General features: G+C 38.4%; 1 protein-coding gene and 1 long non-coding RNA gene across 4 annotated transcripts in view; both read left to right on the forward strand.

Moving 5' to 3' along the window:
• The first annotated feature begins 1,391 nt into the window (after window positions 1-1,391).
• On the forward strand, window positions 1,392-2,116 carry LOC143420520 (uncharacterized). Its single transcript, XR_013100355.1, has 3 exons — window positions 1,392-1,547; window positions 1,621-1,791; window positions 1,871-2,116. It is a non-coding gene; the product is annotated as an uncharacterized LOC143420520 (long non-coding RNA).
• A 1,545-nt stretch (window positions 2,117-3,661) lies between these two features.
• cdh19 (cadherin 19, type 2) overlaps window positions 3,662-27,372 on the forward strand; it is a 29,589-nt gene continuing 5,878 nt past the window's right edge. For 2 of the 3 annotated variants that reach the window (XR_191212.5, XM_004551926.5), the window contains exons 1-10: window positions 3,742-3,897; window positions 10,016-10,394; window positions 10,540-10,834; window positions 12,622-12,741; window positions 16,396-16,563; window positions 17,632-17,819; window positions 19,859-20,112; window positions 21,348-21,484; window positions 23,072-23,193; window positions 26,771-26,888. Coding sequence is in view for 2 of the 3 variants with exons in the window: in XM_004551926.5 (XP_004551983.1) it covers window positions 10,167-10,394; window positions 10,540-10,834; window positions 12,622-12,741; window positions 16,396-16,563; window positions 17,632-17,819; window positions 19,859-20,112; window positions 21,348-21,484; window positions 23,072-23,193; window positions 26,771-26,888 (1,630 nt within the window). In the remaining variant the exon portion in view is untranslated. The other variant, XM_012919300.4, reaches the window with a different exon arrangement.

The following is a 27,372-nucleotide window of genomic DNA, read 5'->3' on the forward strand; positions in this document are numbered from 1 at the left end:
CACAGTGCAACAAGGCAAATGCAAGCTGTGAAGGACAGTTTAGAACTCAATCTCTTGTGAACTGAACTTGTGAACTTTTTTGCGGTTGATTAATTTTTACAGTATTTTTTCCCAAAAGATTGTCAGTCACTTATCACAGTCTTTAAATAATGGCGAAACACATTGGTTTAATGTCAAAGCCACATTATTCCCATTTTGTACCTCTTGCAAAGAAAATGATGTCTTCATTGATAATGAATAATGCAGGATACTATATAAACAAGCAGTGTATCACAATTAGGTGTTACATTATTTATATAGCATCACATTCTGTTGAATGCTGATTTGACCAGACTCACCTTTATCTTGTTGCGAATATGCTGACCATTACCCTGTGCCCATTATTTGACAGTGCTGAAATGTCACGAGAGACTGAGAGATAGTCGGATTCACTGCTGTGTTCAGAGAGAGGACGAGAGCAGGAATGTAAATATTTCTTGCCGGCACTAAACCGTAGCTTTCATCTCTGATGTTCTTTTCAGTGGTCGCACCACACTCCATCATTATAATGAGGGAGGCTCAATTAGACAAGGTCTGCAATGGGGGTTTTAAATGTCACAGTGCAGGTCCTGACATTTCTCTGTTTGATATGGAATCAGAATGGGAGTGGAGTTCACAGGGAGAACTAATCTCAACTCCTGAAATAACAAATTCCACCCTGTCACAAAGCTCTGAGGGAAGGCTGGTGTGGTCACTTTGGAGACATTTAAACCCAGCAATCCTAGCTTGGCCTTCTTAGATCTTACTAATGATGGAATCTATTTGCATTGTTTAACTTTGTAATTAGCCCTCTGCGGTTTGTGTTTACAGGAACCATGCATTTTATCCAAAAGGTAATTGGTTTGTTACATAAATAGACTCGAGAATTACAAACTTTTAAGTTGTGGTAATTGGAGTCACCACCATTAATGTTTGTCTTCAAGCATACTTTACAGTGATCCTACTGCTACTGTTACGATTATCATGATGGTGTTATAATCTGTCTCAAGAGGCCGGCTAGATGGCACTATCAGTAACTTGCTGCAAAATAAATTCCATATACTTACTGGATATTCCATTAATTGCACTCCTTAGCTGCTTGTTATCAAATTCAAATTCCAATTCAAATTTTATTTGTCACACACACACAACCATACACAGTATGACATGGGGGTGAAATGCTTGTAGCTGTACAATGCCCGACCATTAAATGACAGAAGAAAAGTTCTACAATATTTACAATTTACTACAAAAATTTACAAATTAACTTAGGAATTTACAGTAAAGAATGTGCAAATAGCAGAAGAGATTAAATATCTGCAAATATCTAATCAACCAATTACATGACAGCATTGCATACCATGTGTCATGGTCTGGTTGGGCACCTGCAGGTCTCAGACAGCGGCTCCTCCTCCTTTAGGCGGAGTCCGGTTGCCCCTCCCTGGCTGACCACCTGTGAGCAATCGTGCCAGCGGTATATCAGACCTGCGCTCTCAACCACTCATCGCCTGAGTATCTGCTATTCCCATGTTAGTTCAGTGGAGCATCCTAAACCTTGTCTTAACGCCGTGTGATGACTGACCTGTCTTTTCTTGTCCTCAGCGATAGCACCCGGAGTGGAGATCTTGTTCCCCTCGCTCCCGTCCTCCTGGACCTGGGCCGCCAGCTGCTCACACAACGTGGCCTGCCGGCCCACTGCTCACCTGCCTGCCTCCCCACGCCTCGACCGCTTCCGGGTTTTCCGCTCCACCTGTCCCCTCCATCTGAAACCAAGTAAGGCAATTCAATTCAACTGCGGAGGATTATTGGTTGTCTGCTGGATCCCTCTGATCGTGATCTCCTCTTGTTCCAGTGCCCCGGCCCCTACCTAGTCCTGTTTCTACCTCCCCGCTGTCCCCGCTGTTCAGCCGTCTCCTAGAGGTGTCTAGGTCGCCCTCATTATCACAGACGAATCCTACGCGCCACTAGTGTGGTGGCGTCGCTTTGTGTTTCACCTTTGTTTTCCTGTGGGCGGAAATAAATCATTTGTTTTCTGTCACCTCGCTTCCGGGTTGGTTTCTGCGCCTGTGTCCATCCCTGTTCCCTCGTGCCGTTGAGCCGTGACACCATGTAGCAATAATCGAGACAAATTCAAAACAGGCACGAGCATGTCTAGGAAAGGTAATTTAAATTACTTTGAACGTGCCATGTTGGCTGGCTGTTCTGAATCAAAGAAACTGCTGATCTATTGGGATTTTCCCACATAACTCTCTATAGTTTACAAAGAAGGGGGAAAATATCCAGGAAGCAGCAGTTCACTGGGGGAAAATATCTTGTTAAGGTCATCAGGGGCCATATGAGAATGGCCACACTGCTTCAAGCTGTTACTGGTGCCAAGGAAAGCACAAGTAACTCAGATAACCACTTACTTACAACAAAGGTATGCAAAGAGCATCTCTGAATGCACAACACGTCCAGCCTTGAAGCAGATGGGCTACAGCAGCAGAAGATCACACACAGGTACCATTCCTGTCAGCTAAGCAACTGTCAACAGCAAACCCAAGCTACAATTTTACAATTTCAAAAATTGTACAAATGTTGGAAAAAAATGTTGCCTGGGCTGGTGAGTCTCAATTTGTGACATGCAGATGGTAGGTCTGAATCTGGTGTAAAAAATATGAAAGCATGGATCCATCCTGCCTTGTATCCACAGCTCAGGTGCCGGTGATGTAAAGGTGTGGAGGATATTTTCTTGGTAGACTACTCAAACTAGGTTCTTCAACATGACAAGAAATTTACATTAGAACAATGACCATAATGCACCTTTGGGATGTGGGGAAAGGGGCGACTCACATCATGAATGTGCAATATGCTATTATGTGATACTCTCATTTCTCAGGAAGAGGTACCTAATAAAGTGGCCAGTGCACGTAAAAGGTAAAAACTTAAGCAGCAGGTTATGTATACTGTATGTAAAAGTCTGAATTTCTTCAGCTTCAGTAAAGTCCAACTCTGGAAGAAGGAGCCACACTTTTTATTTAAGTAGAACAAATAAAGCAAACATACTGTTAAAGTCTTTCAGTGAAATAAAAAAAGGAAGTGGAAGAAAATGAAATGAAGGACAGATGTTTCCAAATTATGTGGTGGCAGAAAATAAAATAAAAGGACATTTGTACATACAAAAACAAAAACTCTCTTGTAAGTGTCATTTCTGATCATCTGAAAAGCAGATGATCCTTTATCCTTTATTTTCCAGCATATACCCCTAATTAACCCTTTAAGAACTCAGAGAATGTGGGGTACAATCTAAAATGATTTTCTTTGGAAAACGCTTGTAAAATCATTTTTTAAACATATTTAAAATGTGACCATAGCATGCGGGAACAGCATGCTCCCTCATCTTGAATGTCAAAAAACAGACTGCTGGCGTCCTATCGCTTGCAAAAATAGTGACCTTACAGTGGATGAATTACTGTCCTGTCAATGTTCTAGCTCAACTCTAATAAGCGCAGGATTGTTCACAGAAATAGGGAGAAAAAAAGATAGAAATCCTTTTGCAAGTCTGGGCTGTGACTATTTGCATGGTGATGAAGGCCCCGAGTGTTCTGCAGTGTTCAGATGTGAGTCCCTAACAATAGACCCTGTGTTTGTTCTTCTTCAGGAAGTTTGAGAAGAGCAGAAAAGGGGCAAAGAAGAAGAAGATAAGGGGAGGTCGTCAGTGGAGGGGATTACGCATTGTGAGGACTATGAGCATTTGCTTCTGCTATTGTGGTGACTGAATTGCTTTCCAGTACCAGGGTATTTAGTTAAGCAGATTGTGTTTTCTTACACTCAGCAATGATCTTTCTTGATGGCAGCTGGTGACAAGTGGCTTGGGTGACAGAAGAATTACACAAACAGGTAGGTGTGGTCTTGGTTGCTAAAGTGATTATCTTTTGTAAGAAGATAATTCGATGCAAGTTTATATATTCTCTAGAATAAGAAAAAAGAACACAAAGAATAACTTAGCTTGAAACATAAAAGCAGGGCACAGCTTCACTCCATGAATTCTAAATGAGCCCGTGGGTTCTGTGTATTAGTCACAGCAAGACATCTGTAAAGTTTTTGCTCTTTATAGATGGCTTTTGATGGAAAAATAGCTTCCTATGAAATATACTTTTTTATTCTATTGAGCAATTGACTCCTGTGTATATTCTACATTTTCAAATATTGAGTTAATGAAAAAGTAACAATTAAATAGATTATTATTACCTATAATGATGTGTGTTCAGTGTTTTGGGTCACTTATTTAAGGACAATAAACGCAGATATACAAATACCTGAATATACCAAAAACATTCTCACGATACAATTAAACAACCAAGAGAAAATAAAGTTTATGTTATGTTAGCTGTTTATGTGAATGGACATGTGTGAATAAACAAGGACTAAATGCTGGGCCACTCAGTACGCTAAACTGATGATTAGTTGTAGGCTATGGAGGACCATGATTGCTAAAATTACAAACCAGTACAGAATGAAATAAATGACTCCATATATATGACATTTTATATAAATATATGCCTTCAAATGCCCAGAAATTAAAGTTAGAATAAAAATACACTTTATAAACTTATATAAAATGCTATTTTTTTTATTATTTTTTTTTAGCATTTGATCGCTATAAACTTATTTTCCAGTTTTCCATTCCAAAATTTTCCATTTCATCTGTTAATTTAATTATTTTAAACTGAATTTTTCCTGTATTAGTTTAACGTTCTGTATGCACCCCCACCACATTTCTTTATGTTTTTGTGCTGCATGATGCAAAGAGGGCTTGTCATTCAAAGTGTGTTATGAAATCAGGCATCTGCCTCTTGTATAACAGAACAACTGATCAAGAAAATTCCATTATGACGACAGAACGCTGTCTTCATAATGGAATTTTGCTGATCAGTTTCAATAGTACACAAATAAAAGCTATTCTTGGGTTATGGTTTTTATATTTGGTGTGAGAGGCAGCCAGGTCCAGATCCTGGATGCACCCCCAAATACATTCTGCTCCCTGAATCTAACCTATGAAATGCAACAACAGTGCTGCAAATCAAGACATTTTTTATAAAGTGAACATAAATACTCATAAAGAACAAATACAAATTAAGTAGATGAGACTCCTGATAAAAAACAAGAGAAGAAAACTTTCCAACAACCCCACAATTGAGTTATTAGATTCAAGATTCTTCCCTAAACTAATAATAGTAATTATAACTAATAAATAAACTAATCTAATCCAAAATTAATAACTGAAAACAAAACTGTTGGTAACTCCCAGCTCTAATTTCTAAGAGTCAGGAGTTACTAATATTGTTCTAATTTATCTATCAAGAGTAATGTTAATAGTTATAGTAAAAATTGTTGTCTAAAGGAAATCTAATAATTAATGAATAAAATTGCAAAAAGCACCTGAAGAATAACATCTGATGGATGTGAGGGAGGCAGACAGGAAGAACAGACGACCATGTTCCTTTTCTGGCTTTACATGTGGGCAGTTAAGCCTTCTATAGCCGATCAGCAGTAGGGATAAATCATTAGAGAGAGCAGTTTAATATGCATTAGAGAAAATACAGCAGGATGATCAATGTACCAGTGCACAGGGGCATGTGTAAGAAATCCAAAAACACAATAATAAATTAAAAATGGATAAACTGATTCGTAACATGAAAATAACATGAAAATGGCACAGTAAATTAAATAATATAAAAGTAAATAAACACAAAGCAAGTCGTATCAATTCATGTATCAACTTGTAAATATATTCCTCAATGTTTGCATTTATTTTTAATGTCAAAAGTGATTAATTCAAAAGCATACTGACTTATTTATTCCATATGAGTCTGCCGTTTAAGTTATTTTCACTCAAAATATTTTCTCAAAAAATATCTGATATCTTCAAGCTTGATGTAATACTTTTGTATCAAACTTTTTATTATAATGAAATAGAAATTCACTGATTCCTTTTATTTTATTTTGCAATAACTCTAGTAGTATCACTTAATTACTGTTGATGGAAAAGAAAGGAGAGAAATAACAGGATGTAGTGCTGTTGCTGATTACCGTCAATGGAAATTCGTGACATTTTGCTAAGCAGCAATGATTTCCACTTGTGCACATAATAAAATCAAACAAATTACTTACTAACAAGTACATGATGGCTTGACATTCCCTGGTTGTTCTAGTTCATTCTCTGGACTTGTTTGACACCCCGATTAGAAAACAAGTGCTACATGTCAGTGTTACTGTTTTATGGAGCTGAACAGTAAACAACCAAGTCCCATGGTAGGCTCCCAAATGACCAATTAAGGACATTTTGTCTTAGAAGCTTGATCTTAAAGAAGTGAGGCTTAACAGATGTTTTTTCTTAAAGATTTCAAACAGTTGTATTCAAAGTGTATTTCAGTGCTTCCTTTTCTCAGTTATCATACACGGCACCACGTAAGAAGATGATTGACGGTTTATGCTTGAAAACCACAATAATTAATTATCTCATGAAGCTAGTATTATTTAGCAGTTAGAATGAGCATTGTATATTGATACTGACATGTCATCCACAATGTCAAGTGAAAGCTGCTTTTTCTTTATTGCTGTGTTGCAACATTTGTGTTGGCACATTAGACACAATTTAATAGCATCCCGGAACCATTCCTACAAAAGAGCGTCATTTTATTAGCTAGAACACATCACCATATAGGAAAATGATGTGACGGTCTCAGCGCATCTAGTGCTTAACATTGTGAGACTGCAGCTCATTGTCATTCTGTCATGTGGTAGAGTAGCGTTCTGTACATACAGGCTACAGGAGGTCTGCTAGAAATGGGAAGAAGGCCTATTAGAGGTAATGAATGGCTGTCAACCACAGGGCACTCTGCATGTACAGCATGTCATGCAGAATGAGAATTTCTTCTGAAAGGAACCGTGGAGTCCAGTGATCTTTCTTTCTGTTTTCTTGTTTCACTGCTTTTTTCAGACCATATGCATACCTGTAAAAATTAATAACTATGAAATCATAATCAAATCATAATCTAAAAGTCTTTTATGTAGACTTTGGCAGGTTCACCGTTATTATCAAGTACTATTAAGATAGCTGTCACCCATGGACATATGTTTCACTTGCTCCTTAATGCTTGCTATTTACAGGCCTCGAGCTATTTTTTGGCCATATTATTTTCCCAGAATTTCATCAGTTATTTGTAGAAAGGCCCATCTTGTTAAATTGGCATTAAAAAAACATCTGTTGACCTGTGCACTATTTTGGCCACACTGATATCCTCGGGAAGATTTTGAGGCAGACTCCTTGGCATGTTGGCAGCTGAATAGTTGCTCAGACAAACATCATTGAGGGCTCTTCTCTAGTTTTGGCACAAGGCGTTCAGTTTGGGCGCATGCTTGGCAGCCCTATGAAAGACCATAACGGCTCACGATTCACTGGCCACTAATTGGAATGTCACTCCACGATGCTCGGAGATATGAATACGGCCTGTAAGGACATACATAAGCATAAACACATACTCTTTTTCACGTTCTGTATCGAAATTGAATTTAAGAAATAAAAGGCATCAGTAATTGATTTTACCAGCTCATTACAAATAGGTCTTGACAGCCAATTTACTTTTACAAGATTAAACATGAACACTATGAGCTGTTAAAGCATTAATACTGGAGCTACTCTAACTGCTACAACAACTTCCTGGGGTATAGTGCATATTTAAACGGGAACCAGAGATGCTAACAAACCATGCACTGCTCCTGTGCAGCAGTCTGTATTAAAGCATTCACATAGTGGGACTGTATATGTTATGTGGTTATATTGCAGTGTCAAAAAATCCTATTAAGAGAGTTTAGAATTATGGCTATTGTGAATTCTATCCCTTAATGAGAACTGATCCCACTGAGTGCTGATGTATGGTTTGCTGCTTGACCGGAGAGCAGTATAAAGTTAGGTTAAGGTTTAATGAGAAGATAAATAATTTGTGTTGCTTCACCATGTAGGACAGAAGTCAAAAATGAAAAGTGAAGTGAAAGAATTTCGAGTCTTTAATACATCTAAAATAATAAGGCAGAAAATAAAACTGGGGAAATTGTTGATAGACTATTATCAACTATAGTGGTTTCCCTGTGCAGCATAAAAGATAGATATTTATTGTCTCTAGTGGAAAAGAAAAACAACAGCACATTTAATTCCTATAAAGAGGATTGATGAATTTGTCCAAATTAAAGTCTTCTAACTTGAGCAATGCTGTCAGTGCAAGATAATGTATCTGTGTGGTCCTAACTAATTTGCTGTCTTGCCTGACTTTCATTGTCCTTACACTCTTGACCCTGATCTTGGTCCACATTATAATTGGTGCATCGATTTGACTCATAGTTTGTCAGAGGCATGTGTGTCTCTGTTTTCCATGTCTGGGCAGACATTGATCTAATTAGAAGTCTTCATTAGTCAGCTGCAGAGTGCAGTGTCATGCTTAAGGAATGATGTTCTGCCCCACCCCCGCCCTAGCCCCTTTCAGCACCACCATCACTATAACACAATACAGGCCCTTGTCTGGATTCAAAACAAAGGACTGTTTTCAGATGCTTTTGCAGGACTGCAGGATTATGAAAAAAAAAACAAAACGGTTCTCCTTTGATTTTCTATCTCAGAATTGTTAGATATCTGCTTTGTTGTTGTGCACTCATAGATATCAAACAGAACAGAAGTTGACAATATTTTTTATAAGAATCAACTTCCTAAATGCAGAACTGTATTTTAACAGCACTTTTAAATATTTCAACATTGTTAATAGTTAATCTTCAAGATGAGCTTGTTAACAAGTGTCAACAAGTGATTTGGTTATGTTTGCATTTTTATATGCAACCTCTTCTCATGCCTGGGGCATCAAATATTGCTGCTTGGCAAAACTCTGGCATCTCAAAATCAAACACAAGATGTTCTTTGGTATCTATACATGATGCGGTGGCTCTGGCGGTGGATGTAGGCAATAGCTACAGCTGTGTCTCCCAAATAATTACGTTTGGATGCTTGTAAAGGACCCCTTCCAGATAGCCATCTAAATATCCAGGGTACTGTATGCTTTGTAATTTTACATCAAATTTATGTAGAACCTACAATGTAGCCTGCTGCGGTTGCCATTATTTAAAGTTCTGTGTGAGGTGCCTCCACTGATCTACAATTTCTCTCTCTTCAAGTTGATACATCCTCTTTTTATCAATTGGCGTAATAGTGACAGAAGAGAAAATAGCATAGGAGGAAACAAGGGGGCTGATCACAGTCAATCACAGTTGACATGGAGACTGTGTTGACATGATGAGTTATATTTATAGGAAGTTTCACACTGGGTTAAGGCAAGTTTTGGCATAGATTTTCAGAAGGGTTTCTGGTTTCGACATATCGATGGTGTATATATTTATCTCTAAACTTCAATCTTTTCCTAAATGTAACCTAATTAACTCTTGGTTATGCAGCCTAACAAAAACCTGACAAATTAATTTTTAATTGCAGTTTTTCGTGAAAGTAAAAAAATTATTTAAAGAAAAAAGAAACTGGTATGTGAAAGCCCCCAAATAGGACAATAGGACACAGAATTTAGCCACTACTTTTAATATAGCACAAATTCTATATCCAAGTACCTTCAAGTTGTTTTTGTGCATGTTTAGAATCCAATCGTCTAATTTACTAATCATCAGTTATGGCTTAGTTAATGCTATAGATTAGATTATCATTTATTAATCAAATAGAGATCCTCTCAATCATATTTACATACCGCTGACAAAAGACTGGCCTTTTTATTAACTAGAGTATGCAAATATTTTCAGGGTCAAAAGTAAATATATTTTGATTAGTTCTCTTTTAATATTCCAATTTTTAAAATGTACCTTTTAAATCATAAAGATAATATTTTACCACTGACAGTTTTTCAGTCTCTGTGCCCCACTGAGAAGTTCTTAGTGCAGACATTAATTAAATTGTTAACTTTTATTTTAGAGACATGGTCATGCATACAAACCACATCATAACAAGATGGGATGCAGCACTGCCAGGATCATGAATTATGGTGCTGGTGAATGAAGAATTTGTAACATGGACCAGTGAAACTACTATCCTCTGTCCACTATCCACGTGAAGTGCAGAGGAAATGTACGGATGGACTGTAAAAATGAGCATGCCGAGTGTTTTGGCTGTGGCGATGGTGTTTTTTATGATTCCTGGTGGGGTGCTGAGTGATATGAGAGGTACTCAGGGTCTGGAAGCCCAACAATTGGCTCAGGGGTCCACTCATTTGCACCGTCGCCTGAAGAGAGGCTGGATCTGGAAACAGCTGTTTGTCCCCGAGGAAGATCCTACTCCTCGTGTTATTGGCCAGGTACTGCTTCACATTGAATGTCTGCCATGTCCTTGATATGGTACTTCCCTTTGAAAATGCATGCTTTCTAGTTACCTCGAGAAAATATGCAAAATTTAAAAAAACAAAAACAAAACATTAATATACCTTCCTTTTCTTTTTGTAGCTCAAATCTGATTCTGATCAAGGTGAGTCTTCCATCAAGTACATATTATCAGGGGAAGGTGCTGGAGATGTGTTTGAAATAAACGAGTATACTGGGGAAATCCGGACACTGAAGAAGCTTGACCGTGAGGAAAAGGCGTTCTATGTGCTCCAAGCCCAGGCCATCAATAGATGGTCCAACGAACCAGAGGAGCCCCAGTCAGAGTTCATCATCACAGTGCAGGACATTAATGACAATGTCCCCCAGTTCCAGAATGAGCCATATGTGTCCAGCATTCCTGAGATGTGTCCAATTGGTATGTGTGAAAAAAAGTGAAAAAGTCCCTTTATGAAATGTTGAAAACACAGACACTAACTACATTTTAAAAGGTCATTTCTAACAGCCTTGGTTATGCTTTGTTAATGGTGTGCTTGTTAGAACACTTTTCACATTCTGATCTAGTGTTAGCAAGCTAATCTTGTGGCATTAGCATGCTCGTACTGGCATGTTGGCATTACAATTTAAACACGTCTTTGTCCAGGTCTAGCCTTTTTTTAAATTCAATAGTTTAGGACCAAAATTACCATCAGCAGTAGAGAGTCTCTAAATCTAAATCTCAGCTTTTACTACTTAATGTGTAAATAAGTATTAGTAATATTAGCGGTAATAGCAATATTCAACATACATGTACTTTTTATTGACTCTTATAAGAGAATTTCTAAGCTTCCACTTTGCTAGATGGCACTTCCTAGAAACAGTCAAGAATGAATGGGCTGTAGTTCAAAACCTTTCCGTAAGTATTAAGGACTCTTAATACTTACAGAGCCACGTTATTGCAATCGCTGCCTGTTGAACTTAGGAGAGAAATACTTAGGAGGCTGTTCTGTCACAATGAGTTGTAAATCTTTAACCCACTAATCAGCCTTCCTTTTAAGAATATCAACAAGAGCAAGAAGTCATTAGCATTTTTCACTTGAGTTTAGATTAATAATCAGTATTATAGTAGAAATTTTCTAAATTTCTTTCTTAAAATGGGGAAATAATTATTTCATACTTATACTATACAGGTCTTGCTCTTACTGACAGCTCAAAGCATTTTTACCTTTTATGTCAATCACTCTTCTTCACTGCTCCCTCCAAATTATTTTGTACAATTTCTGGTATTAATAGGACATGATGCCTAGATCTGTAAGGATCCGTCTTTTGTATTTAAAATATAAGTCACAAAAAGGAGTAATTTATTTGCAAATAAACTTTTTTCTGTCGTATTGATAAAAACTGACATGCTACTGAAATAAATTTTCTTAAATGAAATATTGACTGAAGACAATGAACAAAAGGTTATATGAATGTCTGTCATCTGTCCCTATTCAGGAAGTTAAAAATATTGGATTCTGTATGATAGCTCCAATGCCTTTATGGATAAATTTCTTAAATAATGTTATTATAACCACTGCCCTTTCATACCACAGACATTACCATTTCAATTTATATGTAATCTGCTTTAGCAGCATAATATCTAGCTCGTAATAAATCATAATGCATTTGACTCAGAAAGAGAAAGTGAGAGGTTGGAGTGAGGGCATTGTAAAATAAGAAATGCTGCGGTAAATCCCTGACTGTGTGAAAGACAGAGTGCTCTGTGGGAAGAAAGAACTAGATAGGGAAGAGGGCTGAGGGAGCAAAATATACTGTAAAAAGCAAAGCAAGGACAAGGATATGGTCAATGGAGAAAATGCGAGTAAGTGTGAAAGATGGACAGATAAAGGTGAATGAGAACGAAGGAGAGAAAACAAGCGGCACGTGGAGAGTGAGATGTCACAATAGGGCTGGAGAGGCTGTCACGCACACCTGCACCGCCTTACCGAGTGGTGAAAGGCCAAGGCTGCTTTGCCGCCCCCACCTTATCAACCCTTTTGCCTTAGTCAACATCCCTCCTCTAACCCTACCTCAACTATCCACCCTCTTCCATTTCCACTACTCCCCCCTGGAGCCAGTCAGACAGACCCTGCGGGACTATACTATAATCACTTTATTTCCCCATCGACTGGAACTGCTGCCTGAGCTAACTCTGACTGTGTGATCTGATCCCCCCCCCCACAGGGACCACAGTGGCACAGGTGACAGCCACAGATGCTGATGATCCCATGTTTGGAAACAACGCCAAGCTCATCTACTCCATCCTGCAGGGGGAACCTTACTTCTCTGTGGAGCCAAAGACCGGTACATGATGCTGACAGATATAAAGTGTTTTAGTTTAAACTAGCCATTGTGTTTAATCAGGAAAATGTCCGATCTTCACTTTTGGCAAGTTTAACATTTCTTTTTAATTATAAGATTACATAAACTTACTTGGTAAATGTATCTCTAAGGCTTCAGTCACAGTCGAGTAAAATTGGACAGCAAACTGTGCAACCAGGAAACTGATGATTGGCAGTAATTGTGCTGCATTTGTTTTGCCGTCTGGGACCAATTGCTAGTAGTTGCAGTAACCACTTTCGTTCACAAGGCAATGGTTGCAACAGGCGCCTGGTGGGAGGCGAGCTCTCTTAGTCCAACTCAGATCAAGAACAACTCTAAATACTCTCAAAGAGATTGTCAATGGTTTGTAATAAATCACCATCCAATTTATAAACACTGATAGACTGCCAGCAGGTTGCAATCAGTCTCCCCCGATGAGCAGAACTCATCTGCTCCATCAAATAATAAAACACACAAGCGTGAGTTACTTTAGTTTGTAGTAGCCTATTTACTGTAAACTAAGCTAAATTTAACTCTGACAAGCGTGTTTTATATATGTGATAGTTGTCAAAATAGTTATTGGACTCAGCGACTAATTAGCAAGGAGAGATGGGTCAAAGTGGTCCTCTTGCTTTTTACTTAGTTCTTTGTCTTAGAAAATGCAGCTATTACCTTCTCCCTTAGCTTTGAACCACAAATTTGTGCTGTTCTTGGGAGAATGTGGGTAATTATTAAAATCAACTAGCTGCCTCCATTTGTTTAGAAATGTATAAATTAGAGATGGACCGATCCGATATTACGTATCGGTATCGGTCCGATACTGACCTAAATTACTGGATCGGATATCGGAGAAAAATAAAAAATGTAATCCGATCCATTAAATATCACGAAAGCACCTCACAAAACTTGCAACGCGCCGTAACTCGCCTCAGAACGTTAGCGGAGCAGTATGCATCACGTGATAGTGCAGCTGTGGCATGCGGGACCTGTCGGTGGTCTGGATAGCATGTGGAGCTTCGCTAGCAACCCGGCATTTCATCTCCGACAAAGTTATCCCCGAGAGAAGTAAAGCAAGTGTGTAAGTCCATCTCTGAATGTTTGTAAAGCATTCCTGCGTTAAGCTTAACAAGCGATATATGGAGCGACTGCCTCTCCTGCTGCTACTTCAATCATGAAACTGCTTAATGATCAGCTGATCGGCTTTTCTGTCGCGAGTCCGTCTCTCTGGTTTGTTTTTGGCCCACTTTGCACCAGAAAGAGGAAACCAGCGGCTGAACAACAGCAGCACGTTTAAGCTTGATCAGCTGTTGTTAGAATTTATTTAATATTACTTTCTACACCAGGATCTTTTTCTACGTAGCTGACGCTGGTAACTGTGCAGGGGCGGATCTAGCAAAGTTTAGCCAGGGGGGCCGATAGGGCATGAACAGGGAAAAGGGGGCACAAAGACATACTTTTCTTTCTTATTCTCATTTAAAATGTCGAGCTTTTAATAAATAATTATCTGACACCCAAAGTTTTAATTTGATGTAAAATGAATAGAAGTCAATTACTGTATATAGTGACTATTAAGTCTAATATATATACCCTAGTAAGCTATAGTACTTTTTCCTTTGGGAAGGTACCATCTGTGCAGTCTGCAATTTTGTTGAAGAAAGATGTTGAATCTATTTAATATTTCTTGAAAAATAATTGATTTCTGTGCATTTTTTTTCACACTGCATCAAATTAAGGTTGATTACGTCGATTAAGCATCATGAGGTGGAGCGTGAGGGGTGGTTCCCTATTTTTTATTTATTTATTTTTGTTGTTGCTGGGAGTTGGAACCCTATTAGTTAGGTTGCTTAATATTTACGCTAAGTACTCTTTAAAATACCAGAATAGGGAGGATGGTGTAGGTTTAAGTTTATTAGATTGATCAGTATTGCTGAACTATGAAAAAAAAATTTTTGCATACAGGTATAACAGAATAGCTTTAGTGTAGTTGTTGTTTTAAACTTGAGTATGAACTTATACAAAATGCAGCAAGATATTTAAAAAAAAGTTTTGTTGATTAAAAAACACTATATCGGATTCATATCGGTATCGGCAGATATCCAAATTTATGATATCGGTATCGGTATCGGACATAAAAAAGTGGTATTGTGCCATCTCTAGTATAAATTAAAAAACTGACCCTTTTAGATTTGAGAGAATGTGCCTGATGTGTAGATGTGTGGATTCTATGCAGTCTCCTTGTGGCACGTCCTCCCCTGACTTTGGTACAGCACTTCCCGTCTGATACAGATAGCAACAGATTTGAGATTTATCACAGTTAATCGGGGTATTTTCTCAAACAGACTGCATGTAAGTGCCAACTTGATGCAAGTTGGCACTTACATGATTCAGACTTGATTCACAGACTTGATTCAGTCAAAAACTGATAGCAGACGGATTCTGTCTCAGTGCCATTTCGGCATGTTTTATCACCATCTTGACTTGCTAACACCAGTTTGAAGATGGCAGCTAACTCTAAGTGGTCTTAGAGCTGGTCTCTGTCTTCGAAGCAACCATTTAAAAGGCAAGAAGATCATACGTCACATTCACAGTCGCACTAATTTTCATCATATACAACCACTTTTTCCCTAGAATGACTGGAGCCTAAAAGAACTATTGACAGATTTAGCTACTTTTGAGGCCAGCTAGACAAGTTCATCCTGTGACAGACAATGGATTTTACTAATGCCCACATGCATCCTCGCTATTTTCTTGTGTAAATCCGAGGTCAGTTACAGCACTTCCCACACATGTTATTGACCTTAACTGTAATAAGTTGGGGGAGGGCATCACCGGCATGGAATAAAATATTTTAATGCAAATTACTGCACTATGCAAAAGTCCAAATATGACTTTTTAGAAAGCAAATTGTTAGTTCAATTGAATATTGTTCTCATGTTGTTGCTAAGGATTGTCTCATTGCACTGAAGTCACACTGGGTTAAATATTTACACTTGGGTTTTAAGGGGTATTTTTTTTTTTTTTCTTTACGGGTTGTACGGAAGCCCCAAACGCAATTTCATTGTTCTTTGACAATGACAATAAATAAATACTTGACTTGACTTGATATATATATATATATGTATATATATATATATTTTTTTGTTTAACTCCATCCAACTTCACAGAGCATGTTTGATCTTTTCATAGTAAAAATGGAGAATATGAAAATGTTTACGTCATTTCAACACAAGATTCAGTGAACATGATATTGAGATAAATTCAAATCCACAAATGGCCTATAAATTTGTCGGGTCAATCTAATTTGTTTGATTTAAATTGTTTACTGTTTACTGTTGCCCTCATCTTCCAGTTTGCCCAGACAGAGGAAGCATTAAGTCATCTGAAAGCCCTCTTAATATTCCTTTTTGTGCTGATTAAATTTGAAGACTGGACATTTATTGTGATGCAGTTTTACTGCACATTTTGCACAGCGCGCTCAAGTGCAACTTCAGGCAAAGTTTGTTTACTTACAGTTGATTGTAAAAAAAACAAAACAAAGCAAAAAAAATCACCCACAGATATATTTAATGCTGTCTTAATGAACCAAAGACTCCTCTTGGCCCCCTCCTCCTCTCTCCCTGTCTTATCTACCTGCAGGGATTATTGTAACATCTTGGCAAAATATGGACCGTGAAGCCAGAGAGCAGTACCAGGTGGTGGTGCAGGTGAAGGATATGCTGGGTCTCAGCGGCGGTTATTCCTCTTCCACTACGGTTACGGTCAGCTTGACTGATGTCAATGACAATGGACCCACATTCCAGCAGCGTGAGTCACAGATATGACTCACAGTGATGCAAACATTGGGCCATACACAGTGAGGGAATCAATGAAAGAGTACAAAGCACTGCAGTCTGTGAGGACATGTTTAATATTATACCTATGAGCTATTTATTTGATCACACTTCTCCGGCTCGGGTGGGTGGTTTGTGCTGCATTCAGCTGTCTGTTATTCAGCCAGCAGCCAAAATTAAAAGATGGCAGGCTTGAGAGACGAATGAGAGAGAGTGAAGGAGACAGCAAAGGCGATTGGGATGTTTTGCTCATTTTGCGCTTGTGTACATGTTCCATACACTGGATGAATTTAATCATTCACACACGAGAGGACATTTGTCATGACCTTTGGAAGCAAACCTAGCTTTCCCAGTGATAAACCCCACTAAATGAATGCCGTGGGAAGAAATCAATTCTGTAGGACTGAGACAGCAAGAATGATACCTTTAACTATTAATGTCACATTCACATTCATTGAATGTGTCCCATGGATTTTATGTTCAGTCAAAAGGCCTTTTAAATATTGTATGGCCACACTTTGCTTTGAACCATGTCCTGTGTTTTGTCACGTAATTGCAAATTATTATCGGCACAGTTTTTTTTTTTCTTCACAAGCAGCTGGTTTCCTGTCGAGTGTCGAGTTCCACCCAGTTGTGGCAGCCATCCAAATGGAGTTGCTCAAAGACACAATCACATTTTCTCATCTTCTTATTACAGTTAGGCTGGGATTATGTGTTGCCACAACTTATCTTTGACTCACACAAATTGACCCTCCACCGCAATGTTCTTCCTTCTTATCACTTTATAGACAAGCAGCCTCTCTTGACTAGCTATTAACAAGTTACTGTCAAGTTCTGTATACTGTGTTCGGGTGGAGAAACTTTTTCATTTGTTGTTTTTTGCTCCAAATTTAGCAACTTTTCAAAGTGTCATTGCAGACAGCACAAGTACCAGTTTGGTATCAACTAAATTTTGTATTCCTTTTAATATCCTGTTCCAAGGTTCATCTTCTGAGCCCAATGGCATCAAAATGATTCATAGAAAATATTCTTGTTTCTTCAGACCTTTACACCTTTGCTGTCCCCGAAAACGCAGCCATCGGCACCACAGTAGGCAGAATCATGGCAGAGGATGGAGACACTGGCATCAATGCCAAAATGACCTACAGTCTGGAGGGTGAACTGGAAGAAAGCACTTTTATCATTAAAACAGACCCAGTAACACAAGAGGGAGTGATTCTACTGGCCAAGGTGAATCCCTTTACAATATCTACCTCGAATATTTAGATTCTCTGTGAATATCTGTGCGTGTGTGTGTGTGTGTGTGTGTGTGCGCATTCTATAAATCTATAGCTGCGTATGAAAATGTAAAATCGGCAGAGCAGGTTGGTACTTGAAACATTCTGGTTTCTGTTTGAAGTCTGCAAATAATCTAAATTTACCAGTCACTTTTAAGCAAGCTTTGGTTACATACAGTTAAACAGTTCAAGTGGAGAGTAAAGGGTAGATTGCATTTGTTGAACAACAATCTCAAAACTACCAGCTATACTCAATGATCTTTGCATGGCACAGGAAACCCTGAGCTTCTATTCAGATATGCTTTCTACAAAAAAAGAAGAAATGGCTGTTGTTTTGGAGAGGCTAAACCAAACAACTAACCCAAGATTTGTGTGTGTGTCTGTGTGTTTGTCTAGCCACAAGTCCTTCTCTGGGTTGGGCATTTGGGTACAGCAGTACTTGAAAGTACTTTGTGTTAAAACACAATAACATAAAACATTGAAATATTGAGAATAAAGTTTTAAATTTAAGCTAATGGCACTAATGTCATTAGTGTACAGCTGCTGGACCTTCTACAAAAGGCCTTGTGTAGATGACTTAGTAGATGAGTAAACAAGCCTGGAAGACTTGGCTTCATTTGTGCATTGTGAAATAGGTAAAAATGGTGAGATGGAAGGATTTTGATGGTTACACCTTTGTGCAGTACAGAAGGGATGATGCTGTATCAGACAATCGGGCTGCAGCTGATGACATTTCTCAAGTCCAGAAGAACCCAAGTACACACAAGAATGCATATTGAGATGGATGAAGGGAGTTGACCTTATTCTCGACATTTCCGCTTTATTCTCAAAAGAGTGTTTCAACTTTATCCTCAAAATTTCAACTTCATTCTCAATATGAATAATAAAAAACGTCTTTTGACTATTTTTGTTTCTTAAGGTGGCTCTAATAACAATCAAAATTGATTGGTGTTACATATTAATATTAAGAACCAGAAATTGCATTAAAGTATTCATATCTCACGAAAACAAAAAGGATCACTATAGTCAGTTGCAGGAAAATGTGAAGGGACAGCAAACAACACACACGTACATATATATGAATGGCATGTGTCAGTATAACCAAGCATTTGCACTAAACATACACGAGCCTAACTTTTCTTATAATCTGTTTTCAGTCAGTGCTCATAGTTAAGCTAAATGTCATGTTTCACTCCTTTGCAAACTGTCAGACTCCTGTGTCTATTGACAGACTGTGATTGACAGCCAAAGCATGCTGTGCAAATGATCAGCAACTGCTTCAACAGAACCAAGCCAAAGGGTGGTCCAAACCTGTGTGATATTGTCTGTGTGTGTGTTTATTTATTTATTTATTTTTCAGTGAAATAATCACATCTTGTTGCAAAACCACAACCACAAGGCCAATTAATCTATTGGTTAATTCAGAGAACATTGAAAAGTTATTGACCGAATTAGTTCAAATTAATAACAAAAATCAGTTCCTGAATACCGTTAATACACTTATATAGAATGAAGACTGCTGTCTGGGTGTTGGTGAACTTATGATTTCACCTTATTCACTTTACTTTTTCACACTTATATGCAATACCTCTCTCAATTATAGAACAGGAGATTTCAATTTAGATGCCGTGATCATGAAATAAAATAACAAACATTATTGACTCTGTTTCTGAATCATCCTGGGAAAGTGGTAATGGTTTGCATGCTGTTTTCTTATTACTAGCAGCATGTTAATCAAAACTGCAGCATTATTTAAGTGCATACTCACAGCTGGTAGCATATTGACACTAACTAAACAAGTCCAACATCCAGTCGCAGTCATGTCCTGCTCTCCTCAGAAAAAATTATCTGTTTTACATACAACTTTCTTTGTTTTTCAAAAGTTGTATCTGTTTGATTTAATTGTGATAAATTATGTTTTTTTTATTCTTCTTGTAACAACCTCTGTTCTAATACAAGCTATAAAAAGTTGAGTATTTCTTTCCTTCGCAGCCTTTGGACTTTGAAGTTAAGAGACGTTTCGACATGACCGCTGAGGCGGTCAATGACCACGTGGACACTCGTTTTCTGAGTTTGGACGACTTCACTGATAGGACGACAGTGAAAGTCATTGTGAAAGATGAGGATGAGCCACCTGTTTTCCTCTCGCCAGTCTACGAGTGGAAACTTCCTGAAAATGCAGCTGTGGGAACTGTGGTTGGCAGCGTTAGTGCTAGAGACACTGACACTGTCAACAATCCCATCAGGTAATGTGAACTGTCTAAACCAGGAAGAATGGCATATGCCATCCGACTACCAGTACGATAATGATAAGGTAGATACCCAAGCTGGCATGGGCTGAGCATCTTTAGACAGCTTCCTCCACAGGGTGAAAAATCATTTCATTTCAAATAGTGTTACCGGTTCGGTGCATCCATTTTTACCCTTGATCTCTGGATACCCTGTACATGGTCATATTTATCTCATATTACTTTAGTAGGAAATGAGCCCTGCTGAATAAATCATGACAGTTTTTTTTTTTAACCTCACAGGCTTTTCTATCTATTGCCGTGGTATTATCACAAAGCAACGTTGCTAGGACGTGGGAATGTAATAAAGCACCATACGAGGTGGCATATGGAATTGAGATTTGCAGTCATTTGCAAGTGGGGCACGTTGCAAAGGAGACAGCCGCACTACTGGTGCCTGTAGTCCATCTCAGCAGAGCTTAAGAATGGCAGGTGCTGCATATCATCTTCAGCCTAGCGTCTATTACTGTCCCTTTGGTGACAGTGTCTCATTGATTAATAAATTCAGGCTGACATTTTAGTGGTTTCCGCAGTTCTAGTAAATATGATTAAAGTTGCTGTGGTCAAATTCCCCATGCTGTTATCAGCAAAGTAGCTCACAGAAAGATTGCATTACTCTGATATCCTAATTTACCAGGTTGTTCTAATCACTTTTTATTAAGAGTCCAATGATGATGAGAAAGTGGTATACAATAAAAATGGTCTGGTTTGCTTGTGATAGTTACATTCATGCTGCCTGACGATTATTTTGACAAAAAATTGTAGATCAACTTGTCACCCATTACCAGCAAACATGCCACAAAACATAATATCATGCAAGGCAGCTATTATTTAATTGCCATAAAAGCTTGTCTCTTTTTCCATGGTTACAAATTTCCATGTCTACCTGCTTTTACCTTCTATTTATACACTTATGTCAAAACAGAAAATGTCTTTGGTCAGATTAAAAATAATATTCATTTTAAATAACTGTGAAAATACAATGCCATCTGCATGAGGTGCTTTGTTTTCACAGTGTTGTTGTCGCTGTGTCAGACTAGCTCGTGTGTGTACTTGCTTTGTTGGATATCTGTCAACAGATTAAAAAATTGAGCAGTTTGCCTAATTAATCTCCCTGTGGTATCGCAATGTTTTGTTTGCCCAGAAAACAACCTTTCCTTCTAAATGGTATGTCTCCATGATTTTTCTTCCAGATACTCTGTTGACAAAAGGAGCGATACCACAAAAGCTTTTAAAATAGACCCAAACAATGGAACGATAACTGTCGCTAAGTCTTTGGACAGAGAGACTGCAGCCTGGCACAATGTGACAGTTGAAGCTAAGGAAACAAGTAAGGAGAGTTTCATGTTTTTTATAAGAGCGTATGGTAATGTTAATGGTTGACTTATGGCACAATTATTCCCAAACGTGTGCAAAATATGTTCAAGCAATTTGCTGATGAGAAATCTACTATAGCAGAGATTCACAAACAGGGTTTTCAAACACTGGACAGTGGATTGTTGTTTAAAATATGGAATTAAAAGCAACAAATAAATAGCTTGACTTTTAATTCCATTGACTTTAAAAATGTGTCCTTATTCATTTACTCAGTCATTCGTTTTCTGCTACCATGTACTAATCGCCAGCAGGTCATGTGATGGACAGAGGTTTCTTGTTAAATCACAACCCAACAGTATCTTAGCTTCTCCTTCACCCACTCACTCATCGACTCTCCGTCACTCCTTAGACACCAGAGTGTCAGGACTGAGAGATATATTCATGGAGTGTGTTATTCCACTTCTTCATGGAGTGTGTCATTTAGCCTCAGTCACACAGGCCTAGAGACTGTCATCTGGCAGCAAACCAGTTGGGTAAGGACAAATGTGTATTCCCTGACCAGTTGTGAGTGGTTGCTGGAGGTCGCTGTAAAATCATTTGGTAAAGTCCTATTCATACAGGCTTAGAGACGAGTCCGTCACCATCTGCTGACCACTACTGCCTGAAGAAAAGTATGTATTCTGCAACTGGTTGACAACAGGTTGCTGTCGTGAAACTGGTCGCAAAGAGGTATACAGTGGTGTGCTGAAAACCTCCTTTTGAGGGCTTTGGTAGATAGCGGATTGCCACGGTGACCTGTAGTTAAACTACTCACCAAGTGGTCGTGAAACCAAGAAATGAGTGATGCAAATTGGAAGTGAAGACTGTTAGCCTGAAAAAGTACATTTTGAAATGTGTTGATTGCAGTGGTGATGCCACAACATTAACTTTAAAAGTAAATGTTCTGCATTTTCATTTTGCTTCACACTTTTTCAAGCTTCACTACAGCAAAGTAAATGACATGCAAGTTATGCACAACAACGGCAATATGCTGGCAACCAAAGCAATTAAAATTATTTTTAGGCGCCGCAACCTGTTTGTAACTGATTTTATCCAGCTGGTCTTGTGTTAAAATTCTATCTTCATGCTGTCTTCGTGGTAAAAGATAATGTCATATTTTTGTCATTCTTTTGCAGAAAAGAAAAAAAGAAAGAAAAACAATTACATCTCCACTCTCAAAAGTCTACAACTTTTGAAGAGTAGAGATATTACAAGCTTGCAGGAAAAAGTCAAATTTGATATATTTTCGTTTCTACCTACTAGTCGTTCAGTTTCCATCTCACAGACCAGTGGGTGCACCTCAGAAAAAAATGTTGGGAACAGCTAGTGTAGACTGGAGCCTTAAATTTCCATAATAGGTATAACTGTTTACTGTTGAATCGTTTATTTTGTTTTGGTGAAAGCAGTGTGATGCTGGTGCCCGTTTTTTCCCCCACATTCCTAAAGCTAGAAAACAGAAACATTTCTCAGTCTTAAGTGTTATTTTGACAGAGCTTTTACAAAGCATTTATGATACATGGACCCAGTGGACTCCAGCAAATGTCTATCTTCACTACTGCAGCGCAGAACCATTTATCCTCCTCTGTGGTGGTGTTCATCAAAGTACTGGACATAAACGACAATGTGCCAAGGCTTGCAAGAGATTACCAGCCATATATCTGTGAGGGGACGCAGGCAGGAGAAGTATGTATATTATGATGCACTGATGTTCACGATTTACTACACTGCAGAGTGGAAAGCTGAATATACATGAATGTGAACTGTAAAAGTTGTCATATTGTGTCCTATAGTATTTCTATCTATCTATTGATCTTCTTTACATTTTGGTTCCAAAGAGCCAGACTTGAAAATGGGAAATAGCTGTATTGACACAACACAGACTGAACTTTCTGAGGCAAGCTTTCTTGTTATTTTTTTTAAGTAGTATTGGGAAAGGTTTTCTGTAGATAGTTTTTCTTGACTTGCCACTTTTATGCCGTCCGATTATCCAGATAACTCAACATTTTTGGTGCAAAACATACTATGTATGTCAACCTGTGTTATCTTTGGCATTTTTCCTAGATTCATTAAAGAAATGAGAGCTACATTGGTTCATCCCTTCAATATTGTGGTTTTTGAATGATTCATAGGTAAATGTTAAGACTGTTAAAACTGGATTGAAATTAGGGTCTACCTTAAAATATAAAGTACCTTGATGCAACTGTTGTTGTGATTTGGCGCTGTATAAATTAAAATTGAATTGTAAATGAGTGAAAAAGCAGCCAGTGTCCAAAGACAATTACTGAAAGAAGGCCTTGTGAACTATTGCTAAAGCCAACTTCAATAATTGACAAATAAGTCTGGCTCCTTGGAAGCAAAATACAAAGAACAGAACTGTGATTCTCAACTTATATATATATATACAGTGGGGCAAAAAAGTATTTAGTCAGCCACCGATTGTGCAAGTTCCCCCACCTAAAATGATGACAGAGGTCAGTAATTTGCACCAGAGGTACACTTCAACTGTGAGAGACAGAATGTGAAAAAAAAAATCCATGAATCCACATGGTAGGATTTGTAAAGAATTTATTCGTAAATCAGGGTGGAAAATAAGTATTTGGTCAATAACAAAAATACAACTCAATACTTTGTAACATAACCTTTGTTGGCAATAACAGAGGTCAAACGTTTACTATAGGTCTTTACCAGGTTTGCACACACAGTAGCTGGTATTTTGGCCCATTCCTCCATGCAGATCTTCTCGAGAGCAGTGATGTTTTGGGGCTGTCGCCGAGCAACACGGACTTTCAACTCCCGCCACAGATTTTCTATGGGGTTGAGGTCTGGAGACTGGCTAGGCCACTCCAGGACTTTCAAATGCTTCTTACGGAGCCACTCCTTTGTTGCCCGGGCGGTGTGTTTTGGATCATTGTCATGTTGGAAGACCCAGCCTCGTTTCATCTTCAAAGTTCTCACTGATGGAAGGAGGTTTTGGCTCAAAATCTCACGATACATGGCCCCATTCATTCTGTCCTTAACACGGATCAGTCGTCCTGTCCCCTTGGCAGAAAAACAGCCCCATAGCATGATGTTTCCACCCCCATGCTTCACAGTAGGTATGGTGTTCTTGGGATGCAACTCAGTATTCTTCTTCCTCCAAACACGACGAGTTGAGTTTAGACCAAAAAGTTCTACTTTGGTTTCATCTGACCACATGACATTCTCCCAATCCTCTGCTGTATCATCCATGTGCTCTCTGGCAAACTTCAGACGGGCCTGGACATGCACTGGCTTCAGCAGCGGAACACGTCTGGCACTGCGGGATTTGATTCCCTGCCGTTGTAGTGTGTTACTGATGGTGACCTTTGTTACTTTGGTCCCAGCTCTCTGCAGGTCATTCACCAGGTCCCCCCGTGTGGTTCTGGGATCTTTGCTCACCGTTCTCATGATCATTTTGACCCCACGGGATGAGATCTTGCGTGGAGCCCCAGATCGAGGGAGATTATCAGTGGTCTTGTATGTCTTCCATTTTCTGATGATTGCTCCCACAGTTGATTTTTTCACACCAAGCTGCTTGCCTATTGTAGATTCACTCTTCCCAGTCTGGTGCAGGTCTACAATACTTTTCCTGGTGTCCTTCGAAAGCTCTTTGGTCTTGGCCATGGCGGAGTTTGGAGTCTGACTGTTTGAGGCTGTGGACAGGTGTCTTTTATACAGATGATGAGTTCAAACAGGTGCCATTCATACAGGTAACGAGTGGGGGACAGAAAAGTTTCTTACAGAAGACGTTACAGGTCTGTGAGAGCCAGAGATTTTCCTTGTTTGAGGTGACCAAATACTTATTTTCCACCCTGATTTACGAATAAATTCTTTACAAATCCTACCATGTGGACTCGTGGATTTTTTTTTTCACATTCTGTCTCTCACAGTTGAAGTGTACCTCTGGTGCAAATTACTGACCTCTGTCATCATTTTAAGTGGGGGAACTTGCACAATCGGTGGCTGACTAAATACTTTTTTGCCCCACTGTGTGTGTGTGTGTGTGTGTGTGTGTGTGTGTGTGTGTGTGTGTGTGTGTGTGTGTGTTCAACAAATTTATTAGGTCACCACACCATGTAAGTTGAGAACTAGAATTAATTCAACTTGGGTAAAGAATTGTTATATTAATTGCATTCCTACATCTTTTTCCTATAATGCTGTAATGTAGTTCTGAAGCTATACATTCCAAATCACAATAAAGATACGGTGGCCCTGAGAGGCCAAATGGACTGCAACTTAAGAAAACACCAGTTTTATCATGATTCATATAATACTGATGATGGATTTTTAGGCTAATAGTTAGGCTAACACACTTACCTCTCATCTTTTCTTTCCTCACAAAAGCGATAGATCCTCCACTTCTTTTAAGTGTCTCCCAGCGCAATTCTTAGCATATTTTGGTTCCTGCAACTGGTCCGTTGGGTTATTGTCTCCCCAGAAACACTTGCTTGTGCTTTTGGAAATCTATTTTTTCCTTTTTCTGTTGTCGTGTTTCCTAATTCTGTTGTGCTTTGTGTGCTTTTGCAGCGTTTTTCTTATTGCTGGTGTTTTCTTAAGTTGCAGTCCGTTTGGCCTCTCAGGGCCACCGTATAAAGAGGATGTTTCCATTCAGCAACAATAAAACAGGCTTTCCTAAAATGGCACGATGATACAGATTATCTAATGAGGTTCATTTATGCCACAGCTGCCGAAAATTACCAGGACTGGCAATTACCAAAATGATTTTTTTTGTTTCCACCAGTACGGGCAAGCTCTTTAATCAAATTGATAATTTTAATGCTAATTATTTAATAAATATTAAAAAATTCATTATTTTTGTTATGCCCGTATTTTCACATTTACTGTTTTCCAAAATAAAGCAGATAAAAATAGCAAACCACAATATTTTTGATAAAGTTGCCAAATTACAGTTATTTAATTGCATTCCTGAGCAGAAATTTGTTACAATGGTTGAATGTTATGCTTCATTAATTTCAGTGCAGTAGCTCAAATTTGGGTATAAATATATGAAGTCAGGTTTTTTTGGTAACTTTTTTTTTCACGTATTAATAACAATGACATTTTTGACAGATTTATAAAATGCCCATGTTTTCTTTTTTCCATGATAGGTGGTCTGATAAATTTGTTAAGCACTCTACATCTGTATGTATATATGAAAAGATGGATACAATTCCTCCTTACTTACTTTCATCACTTCTTGCAGCTTTGTTTTTTCTGTTTTTTCTGTTTTTTGTTCTCTCAGCTCATTCAGCTGCTCAGTGCTGTTGATCCAGACGACCCTGTCGAAGGACATCATTTCTACTTTTCTATGGTCCCCGAGAAGCGCATTAATCCAAACTTCACAATCAGAGATAATCAAGGTTATAGTCAAATCAATAATATACAAATGCATACAAATGTGTCTGCTTTAGAATTACTAGATACCATGCTCATTCAGTAACTATTGAGTTACATCAAACAGGCTCTTAGAGTAGCATAACGACTCACAACAAGGGAATCATTTAGAGCGTCTGTGTTGTTTCATACTCACAAAGTTGGCCAGTTAGCTTCTAAAGCGCAGTTATTACTCTGTATTATTGAATTCATTCAATCCATGCCAGAATGTTACTATGAGGTAATGCCATTATTCATTTTGGAAAGACGACGACTAATTGTGAGTTTTAGAAGCTTGAGAAAGAATCAGAGTCACTGCTGCACCTGTTTCTCACAATTTTCTAAGCTTCTCTGTGGAGGCTAAAGCTTTATATTTTCTGTATAGACATATATGTGAGTGAGAGTGTTGCTTATAGTCCCACTTAGCTCTTTTTCAGAAAACAGGCATATTTTCCCCAAATTCACCTCAAA

Source organism: Maylandia zebra, linkage group LG9 (genome assembly GCF_041146795.1).
Source record: "Maylandia zebra isolate NMK-2024a linkage group LG9, Mzebra_GT3a, whole genome shotgun sequence".
Lineage (NCBI taxonomy): Eukaryota > Metazoa > Chordata > Actinopteri > Cichliformes > Cichlidae > Maylandia > Maylandia zebra.